The 21,381-nt window shown below is 38.4% G+C and overlaps 1 protein-coding gene across 1 annotated transcript in view; it reads right to left on the bottom strand.

Annotated features, from left to right (window-relative positions):
• The window catches only part of LOC130431865 (calcium uptake protein 1, mitochondrial), a 56,936-nt gene extending 35,999 nt beyond the window's left edge, over nt 1-20,937 (bottom strand). The window contains exons 1-4 of the mRNA XM_056761084.1: nt 20,769-20,937; nt 13,485-13,649; nt 11,262-11,445; nt 4,814-4,976 (exon numbers count right to left, since the gene is read on the bottom strand). Of these exons, the coding sequence (XP_056617062.1) occupies nt 4,814-4,976; nt 11,262-11,445; nt 13,485-13,648 (511 nt within the window). The 5' untranslated portion in view covers nt 13,649; nt 20,769-20,937. The remainder of the gene's footprint in view (nt 1-4,813; nt 4,977-11,261; nt 11,446-13,484; nt 13,650-20,768) is intronic.
• Between the last annotated feature and the right edge of the window lie 444 nt (nt 20,938-21,381).

The raw sequence follows: 21,381 nt of genomic DNA, 5'->3' as shown, positions 1-21,381 counted from the left end.
ACTTTCAATAAATCTCCCTCCGGGACGTGTAAAATTACAGTACTGTGTCTGTTGTGCTTTCTGCCCGTCACACAATGGTTTAGCAAAATTATGTTTACTGAATTCCTCTGTGGTTAGTTTCGTCTTAAATGTCTCAAATCATTCGTCCGGTGACAAAAAAATCTGTCATAGCAAACAGCTCTCAAGTTGTGTGTGTATGCTTGCCTAAAATACACAGATTGCGCAACAGCAGATCTCAGCGGAATAAAGTCATTATAAAGTTATAACATTACACACACAACGTGAAAGCATAACTAGTAAGCTGTGAATGATTTTTCAGCCTAAGCACGAATGATTAGAGATGTTTAAAACGAAACTAACCTGCAGTGTTCACCCCTGATCATTAGCAAAACAAACAGCTTGCCGCAGCTAAATATATTAATGCACATAATGTATTAACATTCATACAATTAAACTTGGCAGGGCAGGATGAGATCCGCCCTGAGTACCTCAAGTCTCTGGATGTTGTGGGAATGTCTTGGCTGACAAGCCTCTGCAGAATCGCGTGGTGGTCGGGGACAGTGCCCTTGGACTGGCAGACCGGGGTGGTGGTCCCTCTTTTTAAGAAGGTCCAACTATCGAGGATCACACTTCTCAGCCTCCCCGGGAAAGTCTATGCCAGGGTACTGGAGAGGAGAATCCGGCCGATGGTAGAACCTCGGATTCAGGAGGAACAGTGTGGTTTCCGTCCCGGTCGTGGAACACTGGATCAGCTCTATACCCTCTCCAGGGTGCTGGAGGGTTCATGGGAGTTTGCCCATACAATCCACATGTGTTTTGTGGATTTGGAGAAGATATTCGACTGTGTCCCTCGCGGCATCATGTGGAGGGTGCTCCGGGAATATGGGATTCGGGACCCTTTGCTAAGGGCTATCCGGTCCCTGTACAACCGGAGCAGGAGCTTGGTTCGCATTGCCGGCAGTAAGTCAGACTTGTTTCGGTGCATGTTGGACTCCGGCAGGGCTGCCCTTTGTCGCCGGTTCTGTTCATAATCTTTATGGACAGAATTTCTAGGCGCAGCCAGGGGCCGGAGGGCGTCGGGTTTGGGGACCACACGATTTCATCTCTGCTCTTTGCGGATGATGTCATCGTGCTGGCCCCATCAGACCAGGACCTTCAGCATGCACTGGGACGGTTTGCAGCCGAGTGTGAAGCGGCTGGGATGAGAATCAGCACCCCCAAATCTGAGGCCATGGTTCTCAGTCGGAAAAGGGTGGCTTGCTCACTTCAGGTAGGTGGAGAGTTCCTCTGGGGGTATTGTTCACGAGTGAGGGAAGGATAGAAAGGGAGATTGACAGACGGATTGGTGCAGCTTCTGCAGTAATGCAGTCGCTGTACCGGTCTGTCGTGGTGAAGAAGGAGCTGAGCCGCAAGGAGAAGCTCTCGATTTACCGGTCAATCTACGTTCCTTCTCTCACCTATGGTCATGAGCTGTGGGTCATGACCGAAAGGACAAGATCCCGGATACAGGTGGCCGAAATGAGCTTTCTCCGCAGGGTGGCTGGGCGATCCCTTCGAGAAAGGGTGAGAAGCTCGATTACTCGGGAGGATTTCAGAGTAGATCCGCTGCTCCTCCACATCGAGAGGGGCCAGCTGAGGTGGCTCGGGCATCTTTTCCGGATGTCCCCTGGACGTCTTCCCGGGAAGGTGTTCTGGGCATGTCCCACCGGGAGAAGACCCCGGGGAAGACCTAGGACACGCTGGAGGGACTATGTCTCCCGGCTGGCCTGGGAACGCCTCGGTGTCCCCCCGGAAGAGCTGGAGGAAGTGTCTAGGGAGAGGGAAGTCTGGGCATCCCTCCTTAGACTGCTGCCCCCGCGACCCGGCCCCGGATAAGCGGTAGAAAATGGATGGATGGTTGGATGGACAATTAAACTCCAAGTGTCCATCTGCATTTATATTCAGTAAGTTGGCTTCAAATGTTCTATTTAGACCGTGACTGACTTGGCTCCCTTCGCTATCATATGCTAACGTTAACCTCCTATACATAAGGTACATTTATGTCAATTCAGACTGTTGATAGATATTACTTACATCGGCAGTTTTGTCTCGTTCAATCGGTCTCGAGATCTCTTGAGGAACAAACAACTTTGAAGCTAATCCTGCTTGTGCTGTCCCAGGTTGAAAAAGCAAACAAGCAGGTTTTTACTTATGGTTTCTGAGGGATTTCCATTAAAAATAAAGTAATCCACTGCTGTCTCCTCCTAGGATTGTACTCTGTGCAGCGACTTCATTGCATGTTGTCCACGAACATAAGCCATGGCGTCACATACAGCACTGTCGCTTGTGAAAACAACAATGGCGGAGCGTGGTGGGTGGAACTGTGTAGATTAAGGGGTGGTAACATTATAATTAGAGTTGAGCCGGATACTCGGCTGAAACGAGTATCCGGTACGGATAAAGCACTTTTGCCGAGTACGAGTAATTCGAGTCAATATCTGTGCTCGGATTGAATAAAAATCCTCATTGTGTTGCTGACTGTGTCCCGCTCTGCTCATTCACACACAGAACACTGAGAAGAGAACAGCGCTCTGTCTATCTGTCTCTCCCTCAGTAACTCAGGATTTGCGGGTCTTTTCCGTTAACGTTTAGGGTTTCTTCAGCGTCAGGTTTGTTTTTTATTTCGGTTTGTAGTACTTACTTATTAACGAGAAGAGTTCTGGTAAACGTGGGGTTTGTTCAGACGTGGTGCTTGGTAGAATGCGCCTCGCGTTGCGTCTCTGCCTGTCGGAGTTTATTTTTCTTTTTTAAACCGTCAGCTGGCTCTAACCAGTTTTTAATTAAAAGTTAAAAAAATAAAGTTATGTTGAGATGAAAACTCTTGTTCATTACATTTTACTTCATAATTGCAACCGCATGTGTTGTATTCATTGTTGCCAAACTTGTTCTGAATATAGTTCGTTTGTTATCGTGATCAAAACCATTGATCTGAAGCTCAATGCTGATGCTGTCATGTAAATAGTTTTATAATCAGCAATAAATATAACAATTTCTGATCAACCCCTTTCAATTGCATGCTTAAAATAACATACCGGTTAAAGCCCCACCCATATCAAGACAACCCGACCCACTTCCGGGTTAAATCCCGCCCATTTCCGGGTTAGGCCCCGCCCAGTCCGAGTACAGATACGAATACAGATAATTCATATGGTTGACAGATACAGATACGGATACAGATAATGCTGTACTCGTTCATCCCTAATTATAATAAAATCTGCTTTGGACATCACAACCGGAACAAAATCTGAATGGCTTGATTTCTCACATGCTTGCAGGGAAAGGCACACCAAAACAAACATACTGGGTTCTTACACGTTTTCTGGGTTGCTAGATGCACGTGGGGCCCGAATATAGAACTTAAACAGAGAAAAAGTGGGGTTTTCATATGATGTCTCCTTTAAAGGATGGGTAAAGATCATGTGTGAACGCAACCTTATCAAAAACACCAGTATTTTAATGTGCTTTCACAGGCTTTTGGAATTATCGGAAATATGACTTTTCGCGTTAAAATTGCACTTGAACCCCCTATGATGTCGTGTTTCCCACTGGGAAGTTGGTAAATCATTTTGATACTTGAGATGGGCGTGCCTTACACAATCAACATGGCGGATGCGAGAAGGATTTCTGCTGTGACAGATATGATTTATTTGGTTTTCCACAACAGCTTCATTGCCTTGTCTTGTCATTAAATTAGTTTCATACACAGCGAAAATAGCATGAATTTCACCAATATTCCAGAATAGTAAGCACGCTGACTAGTAAAACTATACAGTAGGATGATACTGTTATCGATACTTGCATTGTTTTATCTCTGTGTATTCGGTTGTTAAATGGTGAACTAGAGGCTGCCTGTCATTTTCCATCCCTGAATAATGGCCGAATGGCAGAAGTTTGCTTGAGGTATGTGTGATATCTAGGGCCATATGATTTCTGCAATGTATTTGTAACCTACTTGTTTTGCATGTTATTGAGTGAAAGAGTGGCATGGTTGCGCTCATAACATGATGCGTTGACTTTGCACTGTTTATGGACAAAAAATGAAAAATATTTTTTTTATATTCAGATCCAAAGTGATCTTTTGCTTTTTTTGCAGAGAAGAGTGATCACAGTTTTTTTCAATATTTTTGTTGTTAATTTGTATTTTGCTCATTATGGTTAGTATGGTAAGCTTAATCTTAGCGATTATCATGTGTCCTTGTAAGATTTAACTATTTAGTGGTTTATTTTTATGTTACTATACAAGTTTAATTAATTGTTATTTTAACTTTTATTTGTTTTCAGCTAATAATTTGAGTGTCTCAATTTATACTTCAGTTTATTGCTAAAGCAACATATGTAACTTTCCTTCAGTTTAAGGTTATCAAATAATCTTAAGGCTGATACGCATGTTATTTAATTAACAGGTTTTTTATTTAAGTTTTAGTTCACTATAATAACCCAACACCAGCACTGGTGCAGCTGCTTAGATGTTTAGAATTCCTGTTAAAGATATCACAAAGATTTTTGTTATTTTGCTATGTGTGACTGGTATCTTTTGGAGTGTGAAAGGTATCTTACTGGTAAAAAGACAGAACATTAATGCACAGTAAATTTGTGTATTTATCGGAAAACTCATTCTGTTAAATTGATGGTAATTGCAATTCAATAAATTTCTCTTTCTATCAGCATAAGCAGCATTGGGTCAATTCAAAACATATTCACACTTATAGAACGTGACTTCTTATTTATGCTTAACCCTGGTGATAGAGAGATAGAGAGCAGAGCTGATACTCACTCTCCGGCTGTTTCTCATTGGGCGTGATGGAGCGCACAAAGTCCTGTGGTGTCATGTACACTTCAACCTCCCCGTGCTCGTGGATGATCTTCAGAGTGGCGAAGTAGCGAAATATCTTGTCTGGAGTGGAATAAGCTCTGATCCTGTTCTCATACTCCATCACCTGAATAACACACAGAGGAGTAATTAACCAAAGAAGCTCCTGTAACAAACAACATTTCTCAGTAGTGTGACGGTAGTTTGGCAGTAGCATGAGTTTAGGTTTTACAGTAATGAGCTACTTTATCTACAAATAGCAATGTGGTCTGACTAAATGAAATTACAGCATTGGGAATAAAGCTGTATATCCAATAGACCTCTAAAAAAACCAAGCTCTTTCCTATATGAAAAAGAACATTATATTGAATTGGTGTGTTCAGTTGACTACTAGCTTATCTACTTTATACAATTCTCCCCAACTTCCTGTTAGGGATTGACCTGGAAACATTAAGTCAATTGTTCACAGCATCCATGCAGCTGCTTCATGTCTAGCAAATGCTCATATTTGTGAGTGTTTCTGTTTATGCAAACTGTATTAATTTCTATGCTAATTCACTGTCAGCTCGGCTATTAGAGGACAGAAGTGATTGTAATTGGAAGATGATTTGAAGTTTAGGATATTGAACATTTGTTATGGGTAATGACTGTTATAACATTTATATTTGTCAATCAAACACTGACCTGAGTTACATCAAGCTTTCCTGTAGCTCAGTGGTAAGAGCATTGTGTTAACAACGCAAGGTTGTGGGTTTGATCCAAGGAGATTGCACATACCTATGTATGAATTTATAGGATAATGCAATGTAAGTCGCTTTGGATAAAAGCGTCTTCCAAATGCGTAAATGTAAAAGTAAGTTACAGGTCAATCATTTTTCTGTCATTATCATTCACTGTGTACTACAGTGGCATTGGTCAAAGATATTCATATTAACAAGATGCGCCACTGCCTTACAATAAATGGGGAGGAATGCAACCTCAATATGGCCACTCTAGCAAAGGAAGTCCCGCCTTCCAGTGAAACAAGACAATTGTCAATCAGTATTGTGAACTCAGGTCATGCACACACAAGCGCCACGTTTACTAAACTTCTGGTACAGATTAACAAACAATAGAGTGCCTGTAGATTATTTCTGATATCAAAAAAGAAAGCCAGAAGAACCGTTACTTGGCTAAACTTGTTTCTCCTATGTTATGAATTAAGACTGTGATACCAAGCTCAACCACTACATGTCAATGTGCCATATGGTTTCTTTAAATGTTACCGAACTACAGCACCCATTCAACAAATTGTTTAATTAATAAAAGGAACATACAACTAAATAAAACAAATCGTTTATTTAAAACAATTATCAAACAGTAAAATAATAATACAAATGAAAATTAACATAAATCAAATCAAATATAAATAGTTATATTATTAGACACTAGCCAAACACAAACAGAAAGTTAGCTGGGGGCTAGGCGGGCACGTGTATAATGAAACCGTCTGTAGAGCAACGACAGTGCTGTGTTGATTCTCATGCATTACAGGAGGTGATTGTCATTTTCACACCAGAATCTCATTTGGCCTGCGAGCAGTAGAAAGTAGGAAATACTTGAATCTGATGAAATAAACCTGAAATCTCAGTAATCCTGTTTAAATAAATCTGTAAACCTAAAATGTATAAATCAAGCTTTTATTTATATCTTTAGGGTATGTGAATCTCTATAGCCTGTAGCTATAAGATGCTATAACAAAGATAAAAAACTTATTCAGGCAAACATGTGAGGGGGAAGCTCAAATGTGTATTGTCAAAACTGGAAAGAGAATATGCTTCACACGCTGTTCAGATTACTAAAAGCATGTTGAAAAACTACACAACATCATTCAGAAAGAGATGTTTTGTGTCACTGTCACTTGCCATAGAAACTGGTTGGCATGTATCTGCCACTCACTGTGGCCAGTTATTGATGCCAGCTGGTACATTCATACTATCATTCAAATGTTTGGTATCACTAAGACATTGTGAAAGAAATGGATCCTTTTGTATACCAATGTTGTTTAAAAAGTCTCGTTTTAATAGCAACTCCAGTCAAACTATATAACAAATTATATGATCCTCAGGAAATCCTTTAAATGTGCTCATCTTGAGAATCCTTTTATCCTATCACTAGCACAGCGGAAAATGGCTTTGCTGCTTAATGAAGTATACAGTAGATACTGTAATACTGTGTCTTGAATTGTGGAACTACTTGTACAGTCCAGTTTTTGTAAAATAACATTTTGTAAGATGCTTTTACGCACAGTAACTTACTGTTAATGGTGGACATTTTATTAGCTTGTGTGATTTCTGAGAATCAAACCCATTGTATCATTGTACACTTTTGCTTGTAGCTACACACACCAAACAGCAGTTTCACCCGTTCATGTTGACCATTCTTAGGCTTAGTTAAATAAAATAATTTCAACATCCACATGCTATCTCAAATGTTCTTTAGGCAAACCCGAACAGATCAATCAAATCTCCCTGGTTCCCATGTGTCTCGTGACCAGTGACTTCTCTTTCAGGGGCGCAGGAATGGGAAGCTCGTCAAAACAAGTATTTAGCCCCATAATGTGCATCGTGCATCACGTCAAAATATGTGCCGGCTGCTAACGTGTCGAAAGGGTTTATGATAAAAGAGAATGTGAGCACTAGCTTCTCTTTTATCATAAACTCTTTTGACGGATCTGCAGCAGGCACGTATTTTGACATGATGGGCAATGCACATCGTTGACATCAGATGACGCTCCAAACACATATTTTGACATGACGAGCCATACACATGAAGCTCCGAACACATAATTTGGATTCCTGCGCCCCCGGAGAAGTCACCAACTGCCAATGCTTGTAACAAAATATCATATGGCAACTATTCACGATGAAATTGGAAGTTACCAAAGCGCTCTTATGAGTTTGTCAGACATAAATGTCCTATGACCTTATGAATATTAAATATTAAAGCATCCATAAAAGACTAAAACCCACTTCCCCACAAAATCCAAAATGTTTTCTACTATATCGCTCGCTCTGTTTGAAACTGATGGTTTCCTGCAGGAAACTGCAGGTAACTTGACAAACCAAAAACTGTCGAATTATCAAATCATTACGTCGCTTCTGTCAACTGTCGTGTCAACGGGAAAACTCAAGAGTCACAACTGTTTAGAGGGGAAAATGAAGCTGTCAATCCGAAACACAGACAGTATAGCCTGACAAGAATATAATTCCACACAAACAAACTCAAACATAGACAGCTGTCTAATGTAGCTGCTACATGATGAATGACCTTTTCCATCAAAGGCACAGTCCCACCATCCTATCATGAGAGTCAACTTTCACTTTTTGTTGGTATGATTGATGCTGTTTATTGTAGTGCTGCATCCATTATTTATAGGGAAAACGTAATTCCAGCATTTAGGTTGACTAAAAATGAGGAATAGAAGGGGTGGTGATATACACACTTTGACCTACAGGCTGGTTTTCCCGCCTCGTCTGGCTAAAACAGGGCGGATCGTGGCAAAAATAAATCATTCTGTCAAATTCTGCCCTTTTATGAAAACATATTCACACTAAACATAGTCCGGCTTAGCAAATAAGAAATTCAATCAAATTCAGCACAGGCATGATCCTCATAAATGTGTAAATGCCAAAGTCAATAACACTGATACATTTGCTAGGCTTTTCCGATGAAGCGGTTTACAGGGAAAGCAACAAACAAAAACACGAAGGAGTGATAAATCATGGCTAGGTGTGCCTTAAAGGATTTTAATTCACGATGTGGAGGGGAAGAACCATCCGTCGTGAATTGAAAGTGCATTAAAATCATCAAGTCCCGTTTTTAAAAAGCACGTAGGGAGACGCTCCTAGGTCTTGGGGATTTTGAAACCCAAATGTTGACAGATATGCAGGCAGTGCATTCTCCAATCTGCGTGTGTGTGTTTAATATGATTACGGCACAAATGTTTACAAAAAGTGCATTCATTTGAATTGGAGCATTCTCACAGACCACGGTATAAAAACATTTAGGAAAAAAACTAATAATGATGCCACAACTGGAATCCGGTCAGCGGGAATGTGGCAGAGTATTTATGGTGTACATATTGCAAGTAGGTATGGGCCAATTACATTTTTCACGGTTTATCACGGTTTAAACATCTGCGGTGTGAAAACCTCAAAATTTTCCCGTTAAAGCGTTCCTGCGGTAGTCACAGTTTTTTACTCGTCCTCAAAGACGGAAAGTGGAGGAATACCTCAGGTTGTGTGCAGCGAAGAGCGTAACGTGCCCCCACCTTGGTGCAAGCAGTCAGTGAGTGAGTGACGCCTGTGCGCAGGATTTCCCCGTCGAAAAAGACGCAGTTAAAAAAAACCGCTGCCATCGAATTATTACGTGGAGATGCTGGTCTAGTGGGTTAAACCACTGAACTGGTAAATCAAAAGGTTGCTGGTTCAATCCCAGCAGCCACCACCAGTGTGTCCTTGAGCAAGACACTTTACTCCACGTTGCTCCAGGGGTATTGTCCCTGTAATAAGGGCACTGTAAGTCGCTTTGGATAAAAGCGTGTGCCAAATGACTAAATGTAAATGTACAAATAGCAGCCGGACGCCATGACTTCATAGGCAGCGTCTATGCATGAAGGCAGCCCAGATAAAACAGATAGGCAGCGTAACGGAAGTCTGTTTGAATTATAAACAGAAAGCGTCTTTGCAATAACTAATCATATATTTTAAAACTACAATACTAATTTCTCGCTAGAAGTGCATTCAAAAGTTGTTGAAAGTGAAAATTAAACTATTATGTATAGTAAACTATGCTCAAACGGCGTTTCAGCCACCATTTTATTTTTTCGAGCTTTATAAAAAATAAAAATTCAACCTCAATAAACGCTCTGAGCTGCAGAAAATGATGCCAGTGCTGATGTTTAAAAAAGTGCTCAGGACGTTTACTCCATATGATTATAATGTAAAACAGATGCTAGCAGCTTTAAAAAAGAAGTCAAATCAGAATAATAAAATTTGGCTTTCTACCGAGGCAAATAACATGGCTAATCAACTAGCCCAACATGAACTAGTTTGAACTAGGTGAACATGCTTTACATTCCTGCATTATAACTTGGACTAAAAAAATAAATGTGTAGAATGTAAACATGTCACCAAAAACATTGTTCAGCTATAGGTTCGATGACTGTTTTTTACAGAAATTGTTTAAATTGTCGAGCTGCAGGTTGAGGCTCACTTCAGTGACTGAATTTTTTCCATTTAAAATGATTTTTTACAGAAAATGATTTATGTTCCGAACTTCTGATTATTGATGAGCTACAGGATAAGGCTCACTTAACTGACAGCATTTATTTTAATTTAATTAAGAAGAAAACATTTCGGGTAAAATCGTAAAAATAAATATTTGAGTTCTGTTCCAGAATGTTCTTAAAAATAAAACATATATTTTCAGTGGAAAAATCGTTTTTTTTTTTTAAATAACACATTGTATATATATAATTGTATTACCGTGACAGTTTTGCTCAAGGTTATCACATTGTCAGAATCTCATTCCTAATTGCAAGTATGACAACATTTACTGAAGGATATATTAAACATATCAAATATTTAATCCCAAAAAGACATTCTGCAATTTTATAAATTGTAGAATTAGATTTTGATCGTAGAATTGTATTTATTTAATTGTTGGTGAATCCACTTGATGTCATCATAAATAAAAAGTTAACTAAATACAGAAAAAAAAAAAAGTGAACTAAATACTGAAAAAAAAAAGGCTGATGTCACGTACCACCATACATGGAAGGTCATACTGTCTTTCCGGCTCCAAACGCCATAGGCAAACAACAAAAAAATTCTCATATACACTAAGGGTTTGCTTAAAACTTTCCCAAAAACACGATTGTAACCTTTATCCCCATATAACGAAACCGTACATTTTTATAATTTACTAGTAAATTATACTAGTAAGCACTGTGAGTTTATTAACGTTTCACGTAAATGTGTGATGTGACTAAAAAAGTGCTCATAATTGGCGGTGTAAATAGCCTCCTCACTTGAAATGTGTGGAGGGTTGAACCTGGAAACAGTATTCCTTACTTCATGACTTAACAAGCGGATACAATGTAATACAAAAACGAATTAAAATGACTTGTTTTTGTTTAATAGGCTCATGTGTTCTTTTATTGATTTCCCTATGATTTAAAAAGTTAGTGATAATTATCGCAGGTTTGGTCCTCAATAGCAACAATGACTGTTCAATTCGTCCCTGTGACTTGCATGGTGATGAGACGTGATGAGCCCACGTGTCTCATCTGCACATTGTGAATTCAGACTGGGTGAATGAGACTGACCTCATCCCAATGAGATTTTTATGAAATAAACACAATGATTACCTTGCGGTCACGGAAGCCGATTCTTGGTTTCTTCTTCTTCCCTTCTGATGCTGCCTCCTCGTCCTCCTCCCCGCTACTCGACTCGATTGCGTTTTCTGACTCCGCCTCCTCCGCTACCATAACAGTCTCCTCCTCCTGCATCTGTTTATCATGCTTGACTGAAGACCCCGCCTCAGCGTATGCTCTGCCAATCAGGATACAGACTGTGTTAACCATTGCAATTAGAGATAAAAGACCAGAACCATTAGCACTAAGCAAGCAAAATAGGGTCCTTTCTGAACATAGGCTGACTTAAAAGCACACTCTGAATTTTGTTGGGAAATCTATTATATTTGAGTTAAATCTGTCATAGAGTGTATTTATCTAGTTTATGGATGTGTTCCTCATGCTAGAAGTCAATGAAGAATACAGCAGGTCAATATCTTTGGGACACAAGGCAGTAATTGAAAAAAGCCCAGCAGTTGATGTGATGGGATGGGCGTTGAAAGTGTGTCAAATAACTCAATTTAATGAGACATAAGGAAAATGACTGCACTGAAACGTCACCTCATCCCATAACCCCCACATTCTATAGATCACCTCCCAGATGCATTTCACCGCATCGCTGATATAGTAAAAGCTCCTCTACTGGTACACACATCCAGCGCTGGACTGGCCTTCACCCAGATATCAGCAGATATCCGCTCTCTACAAAACATTTGTGTTAAAGGTCAAGTGTGTCAATGTTAAAACACCTTAACTTTAAACACATTAGCTATTCGTAAGCTGAGGCCGCAGGTGAATTTACCCAAAAGCCAAGGGAAAACTTGAAAATGATATAATGTGATTTACCAAAAATATTCGGGTATAATATAATGTAAAACAATAGAATATAATACAAGGGATCGTTCACCTATAAATGAAAATTCTTTCATAATTTATTCACCCTCTTGTCATTTCAAACCTGTTTCACTTGCTTTACTCTTCACAATACAATACACGTTTTTAAAGAATGTTGATAACCAAACAACATTGACCCCCATTGCCTTCCATTATATGGAGACAAAACCACTCTGACATTTCTCGAAAGATCTTCTTTCTTCTTACACAGAATAATGAGTCATATACAGGTTTTCAACAACTTTACACAAAATAGTAAGATCTTCAGTGGGCGATTCACCTGTTAACACTTAAACATCGTGGAGATTTCAAAACATTGCTCTGTATGAGCCCTAGGGATGCAACAATAGAGCTCACCCACGGTTCAATACGAACCTCAGTTTTTCGCCCATGGTTTTCAGTTTGGTTCTGATGACTTCGGCACATTAAAGTGTTTGTTCAATGTTTTATGTTTATGTGACAGGAACAGTAAAAACTTAAGAAGAAAAATAAACTATTTTACCGAAATTCCCTTTATTTTACTTGACTTATTTTATTATCTAAAAATCAACTTGTACAAATTCCTGGTGAATTGAATAAATGTAAAGATTTACACTGACAGCTCACAGAGGTTTTTGGTTTACTGTTCATCAACATGCCAGTAAAATAAGCTTCTTGAACGTTTTGCACAAAACTTGTCATTTCTGTAATGGAAGTAAATCTGCGCTCAATGGGAAAGGCCAAAGATAATATATTAACAAGGTGTTAACACGAACGTGTTGCTTTCGTTTGTAGTGTAAAATACATTTTTGATGTGCCGAATTTGGACATTATCACTTTAGTACAACAGGCAAACAATAAAGCCAGCCCCCGTCTTTTCGTCAGCATTATATTCGACATCAGCACATTTCATCTAGTGTTGCAGGCCGTCTCGCTTCACCACCCGACCACCACACGCTATTAGATATTATTACTCGTGGGGATGCATTTATCCATCTCAGCTAACAGACATACAGACAAATACGGACAGAGGCACTTCACAATGTAATTAAGCTCACAGAAAAATTGAAGTGCAAAACTGTAAAACCGCAATTCACTTACACGTATTGAACCGTGGATGTCTTACCGAACGGTTCCATATTATTGAGTATTGTGGCATCCCTAATGAGGACTTTGACCAATGAAAAGAGTTTAGAGCGGGACTATAGTAGGAGTGTTTGGGAAACCTGATGGGGGACAGTTATTGTTTCGCAAATGCATTTGGTCCGCCATGTGGTGGTTCAGGAAATATCTTAATCAAACAAACTAAAAAACATAAAACAATGACAGCTGATGATATTATTGAGTGCAGTCTTTGATTTGTACCTCGTCCACATTAGTCCAGCACTGGCCGTGATGCCCGTCACTCCTACCAGGGCGGCCAGCATCACCCTACGCCGCTGATGGGAACGGAACGCACCACTGTGATGCCGTCTTGACAACTGCACCATGCCGACGGTGGCAGCTGTCAGTGCCCGGAAGCGGTACATACTGTCAGAAAAGAGAAAAAGAGAATGAATACTATGAAAATAACTGGTTAATTCATAACATCAATTAGATTTTTATTCAAATGGTTCACTGATTACACCACAACACAAATAAAACACTAACATCAGAAATAAATGCAATTTTCACTGATCCTCAAGCCTCCTCAGGTATTTTCATGATGATAAAGTATATTTATAATGATCATGTTTGACTGACTCATACTGCTTTTAGATCGACCAGCATTTCCTTCTGAACCCAGAGCCGTGCTTCACAGACAAGCTACGCATCAATAAAATATTCAATACCTTGGATTGTCGCAGCCAGCCCGGTTTCAGCAGGATTTAGTGGTAACCGCACATGTCTATGATGTCAAATGCACATTAAAATGTTTGGGGGTTTAAACTAAAAACACTACATGGGGTTCTGGGTTTGTTCAGAATACTTGACACTGGACTGATCCCTGAGATTGCACCCCCCCCCCAAAAAAGAAACCAAAAGCTTGACTTTAAAGGAGTAGTTCACCTTTAAAATGAAAATGATGTCATCTTTTACTCAACCTCTAGTCATTTCAAACCTGTATGACTTTCTTTCATCCGCAGAACACAAAATAAGATATTTTGAAGAATGTTGTTAACACAGCACATCATTCACTTGCATTGGTTACAATAGAAGTGAATCTGGGGCTGTGCTGTTCTGTTACCAACATTTTTCAAAAGATGAAAGTGTAAAAAGTAGAGTGTAAATGATGACAGAATTTTAATTTTGAAAATGAACTATTCCTTTAACAATTGACTTTTTTTCATAAGGTTCTTAAATAAAGAAGTATAACGCATACTGTATATCAGATCTTAACGCAACTATATCAAATCTTTACATGAGTTGCTTATAACACATGTCCTGAATTAACAGTATTGCTTAAGAAAAATTCAAGAATCTCAATCATTTAAGGTATTCTTCTGCATTTAATTATACCAAAGATATTAATATTACCAAGATCACCACTGCCTTACAATGAATGGGGAGGAATGCAACACCCAATATGGCCGCTCTAGCCATGCAAGTTCACCTTCCAGTGAAACAAGCCAATCGTCAATCAATATTGACTGACAATTCCCTGGGGCGGGGCTCTCGGGAGGCGCTTGGCAGTCTGTGCGCATGCGCAGTAGATGAAAGAACCTCAAAAAAGGTGATTTTTAGCCCAATTTAAGCTCAGCAAACCATAATTGTACAGTTATTTCAGGTTTAATGATTGATAAGAAATGTGCTGTTTAATTTAGATTTAAAAAAAGATCTGCCTGCCCCCATTCAAGTAGATAGGACTGCGGACTATGAAGTAAATAACTGCACATAGGCAAAGCAAACATGCCGGCCGAGTGGCACGACTTCCGTAAACGGACTTTGGTTATACTTCTAGACGTGTAGAGGCATACTTCTCTTTTTCATGTTCCTCACAAGGAGTTAAATACAGAAATACATGGACCACCGGAGAAGAACATGGACGTGCGAGGTACGCTTTAAGCTTAAATAATGTAATATGTGATATATAACAATATATCAAAATACATCCATGCGTGTATTCCAAGTCCTTAAAACCACTAAATCATTTGAATGCTGGAAAAATAACTTTACAGAGTGCTTTATTTCACGTCTTTCTTTTTTCGCCACAAAATAATAAACATTTGTCTGTGTTAATCTGTGTGAATAGTTTTAGTGCAACTGAAGTGTGATTTCTTTAAACTGTGGTTTCATTCAGTCTCATTGGTGTGAGACAGAGGAGGTCGACTGTAGACTGAAAGTGTTTTTTGCCAATACCAATAACTCTAGAAAAACAAGTCAATAACAAATTAATTGTAAAAAGTTATAAATAGTATAATAGTATAGCATAATAGTACAAATAAGAAATAATCAACTCAATGTTGAACAATGCCTGAACTAAATTACAAAATAAAGGCTTCCACGAAGGGATTCAGTTTCTCACAATCGCTTGCCAGAAGCAAGATTCAAGGCTGGAGCGTAAACCGAAGGCTATTGGCTACTTAAAAAATGAAAGCCCCTTCCTGTTTCAACAGGACATATTGTACACAAAATAGCTTACTCATCAACCCATTCCACAAAGGCTTTAAAGTACAAATTTGAATGAATGTTATTTTTTCAAAGAACATACAAGTAAAGTTTTATTCTCCAAAACCAGGGGTAATGTACAATCAACATCTTTTTATTGAAGTGTCAATTTTCCAGTCCCCTCCTGAACCAGCATCTGCACATATTTCATTAAAAACAGCCAATTTATCATTTCACACACATCTTGTGATGTCAAACCAAAGGCAGTGAATGACGAACCATCCCTCTGTGCTGTTTCTTGTTCTTTAGAAGGGAAGCCAAACACTCCGTGGAGACTGAAAGAGCCACCTGTCTGTTCTCCAATATTGACTGTGGTTTGATTGAGGTCCTGATTCAGCACAACTTAATGAGAGAGAAAGCGCTACATGCTAATTGAAGTGTGCGCTTGTGCGTGACATAGAAGACTATGGGCACTCTGGTTTCTGGGGTTATGGACAGTCAAACTTTGGCTGCATCGTTGAACTGTTCAAATGGAGCAATAACTGCATTTGCCCATGCAGCAAATAAGTTGGTTTTATCATAGTGTCTGTGGTCCAAGCTTTCTTGACAAACACTTCATATCCTTCAGCTTCAAATAAGGCTTTGGTTCTAACTTCTTACAGTGTTAATGATGTACATTTGTGTAGTTCAACTGTTATTATGATGAGCTTTGCATTCAAAATCCAACGAGGGTCAAAGCTGGTCTAATGGAACTTCATTTGAAAACATATCAGGGTGTGAAAAGAAATTGAAAACAAGTTTTACACCTAAAATACTCTGCAAACAACGTAGGCATTCAAAAGCACTAAAACTATAGTGGTTCAAACGTTTAGATTTCCATGATAAAAACACAGGAGAAACCTTGTTAGGTCTTTTAACGCCGCAGGCAATCTTTTGCACTTAAAAATAACTAAAGCTTCATTAACAACTCAGTCCAAGGTTGCCAACTTTACCGAAGCAAAATTGACACAATTGTGTACAGTTACAGTATGATAATATATGATATGCCTGGCCAAATGCCTCATTTAGACTAATTACTAATACTTTACTCAACATTAACCTTCACAGATCATGAAGATTCACTCTAGTGATAAATGTGATTACATTTAAATACATCAGTCAACTTACAGGTTTTTCTAATTCAATCAACTCCCAGCACAGAAACAAGGAAGAGTTTTGGTTTGATTTAGGGATGTACGATTCACAGTAAGCCAGTTGAAAATCAATTACAATATTTAGGGATGCACAGATGTATCGGATTGTCGGATTGTTGGATTAGTGGAGGTAATATTCTATGTCATGCATTCTGACTTCATTATACTGTTAAACGTGCTGGCTTCTCATGCTTAACATGGTTAACTTGTTAAAAAACGAGTTGGACGTATGTCAAACTAAGTCATATGTCTGTGTTTTTTTGGCAAGCGCACATACGTGCATAATTGTGTGCTCGTTCTCAAGATTAATATGAGATTGGCAGAAACTGCATATGATACCTGATCTTTATTTTCACACCATCGGCATATCAGCAATAGCATGAAAAAGGCAGATACTGATGGCAGATACTGATTTATTAGGGCTCTTTAATTTCCGTGATGCTGAAAACACGGACGGTAAATAGCAAACACACCAGAAAATAGCATTAAATTGAGGTTATTAAATTCAAATTATGCTATAGATAGCACTAACAATTATTCAGCTGCTGTTCAAATATGCAGTCTTCCCATTCTGCATGTGAATGAGACTACACCGAATACTAGACTAGAGTATGCTGAATGGAGAGTTACAGATCACAGCAGTAGCGGAGTTTTCATGAACTTAATGATCTTGTGGTTTCTCCTCACAAAAAGCTATCGGATGAAAGAAGAACATGTTCAAATTTTGCGCCTGAAAACACTTACAGTATTTCTCATCATAGCATACAGAGAGTTGAAACTAAAAACACATCATATTATTTTCTGATGTTGAGCAGGTATGAGAAGAACACGATCGCTTTTTGAAGATGTTTGCTCATGAGTGTATTTAATGTAACGTAATGGGAACTTGTAATTGGTACAACTGTTTTACAGTAATCTACTGTTCAGATGCGCGGTGGGCCCACCCATTTCGACGCGAATGCAATATGTCATGTTACCGTTGATGCGAGACGCATGAGAATTTCCTAAGGCCTCCTTTTTAGGCATGTTTATATTAAAAAAATGATGATATAGTGTGCTGCACCCCGTTCCGCACGTTGTTTAAGTGTCATACACTGAAAAATTCATATCATAACAAAAATTGAACCGGTATATATTGCCCACCACTATATATATAGGAATCATGTATAATTGAATCCATATCTTTTTGTTTACAAAAAGGAAAGCAAATAATTTCTAATACATATTTCTTAAATCAGATACAATTGTTTCATTTAATCTACATCTATTTGATATGAGAAAACATTTTTTTTTATATTGACAATTTTTGGTTTGATTAAATCTATTTGCGTTTATGGACCAAAACCAGAAACTTTCTTCAACAAGAAAAATATACTTTGTGCCAGGTTTTATAAAATAGCTTTCATAGACAGAAAATATCGTTGAGGGCAAGTTATTTCTTATTCATTGGCTCAAGTTATAAAATATAGATCCTTACCCTAAATGTTTTTAATTGGTTGAATGAAAACCTTTTTTCAATGAACATCCCTAATACTTTTGCTATTTTAGGAAGAACAAGATGAGATGCATTCATGTGGTTTAGGCTGATTTTCAATTGTATCCTACATTTAGAAAAAGACATGAATCACAGGAGGTGCACTCGTTCCTCTCTGCAATCATCATGTATCATCAAATAAAAATAAATCTGTGAAACACCTGAGTAAATAGCCTCAAGGTGTGGAATGCAATTTTCTCATCTTGTAAGACATTACCTCCAGCAAAAGAAGAAGAATCGATTATCTCGTGTGTACATCAAACGCAAGTTACAGCAGCACAAATAAAACTTCTAATGACTGTGGCAAATGTATGAAGTATAAATTTCATACGATTTTCTACAATGACAGAATGGATTGACACAAGTTATGTAGTTGCCCCTGTTTTGTCTATTACATGTGTTCTATTTTACATCTTTGAACTGGATGTTTTTATCTAAAGGGGCTGACAGTGCATTCAAGCTGTACAATTGAAAGAAGTTGAAATAAGATGTAAATCAGGTGATGCTGCACGGGTAAAGCAATCGTGTATCAATGGCCCCCAAAAAAGTCTAGTCATTCAAGAGGAAGGATGGGTCACAACTGGCCTATGTGCCAACAGATGCATCAGCAAATAATTCAGCACATTGAGAATGTTCCCCAAAAAGTAATTGAAAGGATTTGGGGGGATTTAGGATTTCACCCTCTACGGTTCACAAAATTGCTCAGAGATGAAAGAAAATTGGCTGAATAACAGTAAAGCCTGCACAGACGTGAAAAACATTACCAGCTATAATACAATGACATGGACTAGAGAATACAGCCCTTGTCCATCTAGACCATTCATTGCTGCATTCACAGATCCAAGTTCAGTCTACTATTCAAAGCAGAACACAATGAGATCAATTAAGAATGTAGATTGCATTATTAAAAGATAAAAAAGGGCAAAAAAAATCCAACAAAAGCACAATTGTGCAAATGATGATGAATGAAGGAAAATTCTGCTTGCTAAACACGTGTCCTCAGAACTTGAATCTTAAATATGTGTTATTAAATAAAGCAATATGTTCAACAGTGGCAAACTTGGTTGCCCAATTTTTTCAGTATGTTTAAATCATGTACTTTGAAAAATAAAGACGTCAAATACTGTCTTACTGTAGAGTCGACACGGGCCCAGTTCCATAAAAGTAGCCACAAGTCTCACTAGCAATTAGTAAGAACTAATCAGTCTTACTTTTCATATTTCAAGTAGTCCAATCGAGCATTTTATGTAACTGTTTAAAAGAAGTTATGACCAGTCTTGTAAAGAAATGAGATGACTAACTTCTAAGACCAGTCTAAGCAGTTTTTCCACTGGCCCATGATGAACTCGAGTAAATCTACAAAACACACCTTATTGTTTGATTACCTTTTTCCATGTTGTCATATTTTCCTTATTTATTGCAGTTGGATCTAGTTTTGCATTTGCAAAATAAACCCTGAAAAGTTGTTAGGAGACATATACTGTATTTGTCACACAGTATACAATGTGTAGAGTAACTTCAAATTTGAGTATAACTTGTCACAATAAGAAAGGAATAACACAACATGCTATAACTCTCCATCTTGAGGTCTTTCCATCTAAATGTCAAAATATTACATTGAACATTTAATAAACATACTATGGTAAACCATGCAGCTTTATGAATGCTGTGTGAAAAGGATCAAAATAAAAGCGACACTCCACAACAACAAGACAGGGAGACAGATTAGTAAATCATCTATTAATAGCAACGAATATTATTTAACAAATTACAATAACTTAACGATTTAAATATCTCTAACTTGATTTTGTACCACGATCGTTTCATGGTGTCTTTCACAAAGTATTTCAAAGTACTGCCAACTGATAACACTGTTACCTTGGTGTTCTGATGTGCAAGCAACCAAAATATGTCAGTAAAACGACTCCTAAACCCCTTTCTAACACAAACTTAAAACAACTTTTTTTAAAGTAGATAATAAGTAGACAATATTATAAGACATTATGAGATATCCAGACAACATTAATCTACATCCTACATTCAGCATCTCGTTTACTAGAGAGTCGATGCAGTTATATTAGCTTGAGCTACATTTAGCCCGCTTTAAACATTGTAATCCTCTATAACGTGAATGTTTAACCGTATTCTGAGAATTCTAATCACAGTTCATTTGGCGGTTATTAATCTCCCATAAGGTTCTGGAATCAAATGACATCAGGGCAGCTCGGGTCTCTAAACACAGACCGACATCGGCTACACTCACTTGCTAGCTGCAGAAGCTCAGTCTCTAGCTGTCAGTTCTGTTAAAGGGATCGGTATAGATTATGTACTCACTTTTATACTCCCGGGATGCCAAATAAAGTCCTGCACGGGTTATACCTCCGGCAAATGGTATAGATTTACCTCCGATTATCCTTGAATACGTGCCGTGCTCACTTTCTCCGCTAAAGTTCCGCGTCTAAGGAGGCCGATCACACAAGAGTGAAAACAAGTGGTGCTGCGTAGTGCGCAGACCGATCACCAAAGTATCGCGAGAGCACTTCGCATCACTTTCTCGCGATACATTAATATCATTCACCGATCGGTCTGCGCAACGAGTGTTCCTTTGGTTTAGGACCAATCTGCAAGGAGTTTGTGTAGATTTGGTCAGAAATGTTTTATTAAGAGTAAAAACAGTTGTAATTATGATATAAATAATGGATGGATAGACATTCTCAATGGTGTCATTGTAATATTATATTAAGTAAATTAAAGTTATCCATGAATTTTAATCTAATTAAGGTAGTTTTTGGTAACATTTATAATTTCTTGTCACTCCTTACGCACTCAAGAACGTACTCATTATTTCTGATAAGCAAAAAATGTCCGGCATATCCTGTTTTAATACATATTTTCAGTTAATTAGATTATTGTGTATTTTGAAAACGTACTTGTTTATTAAACTTTA

Source organism: Triplophysa dalaica, chromosome 11, assembly GCF_015846415.1.
Source record: "Triplophysa dalaica isolate WHDGS20190420 chromosome 11, ASM1584641v1, whole genome shotgun sequence".
Classification (NCBI taxonomy): Eukaryota; Metazoa; Chordata; class Actinopteri; order Cypriniformes; family Nemacheilidae; genus Triplophysa; species Triplophysa dalaica.
The sequence above is the reverse complement of the archived record's forward strand: the minus strand, read 5'-3'. Positions and strand labels throughout refer to the sequence as shown.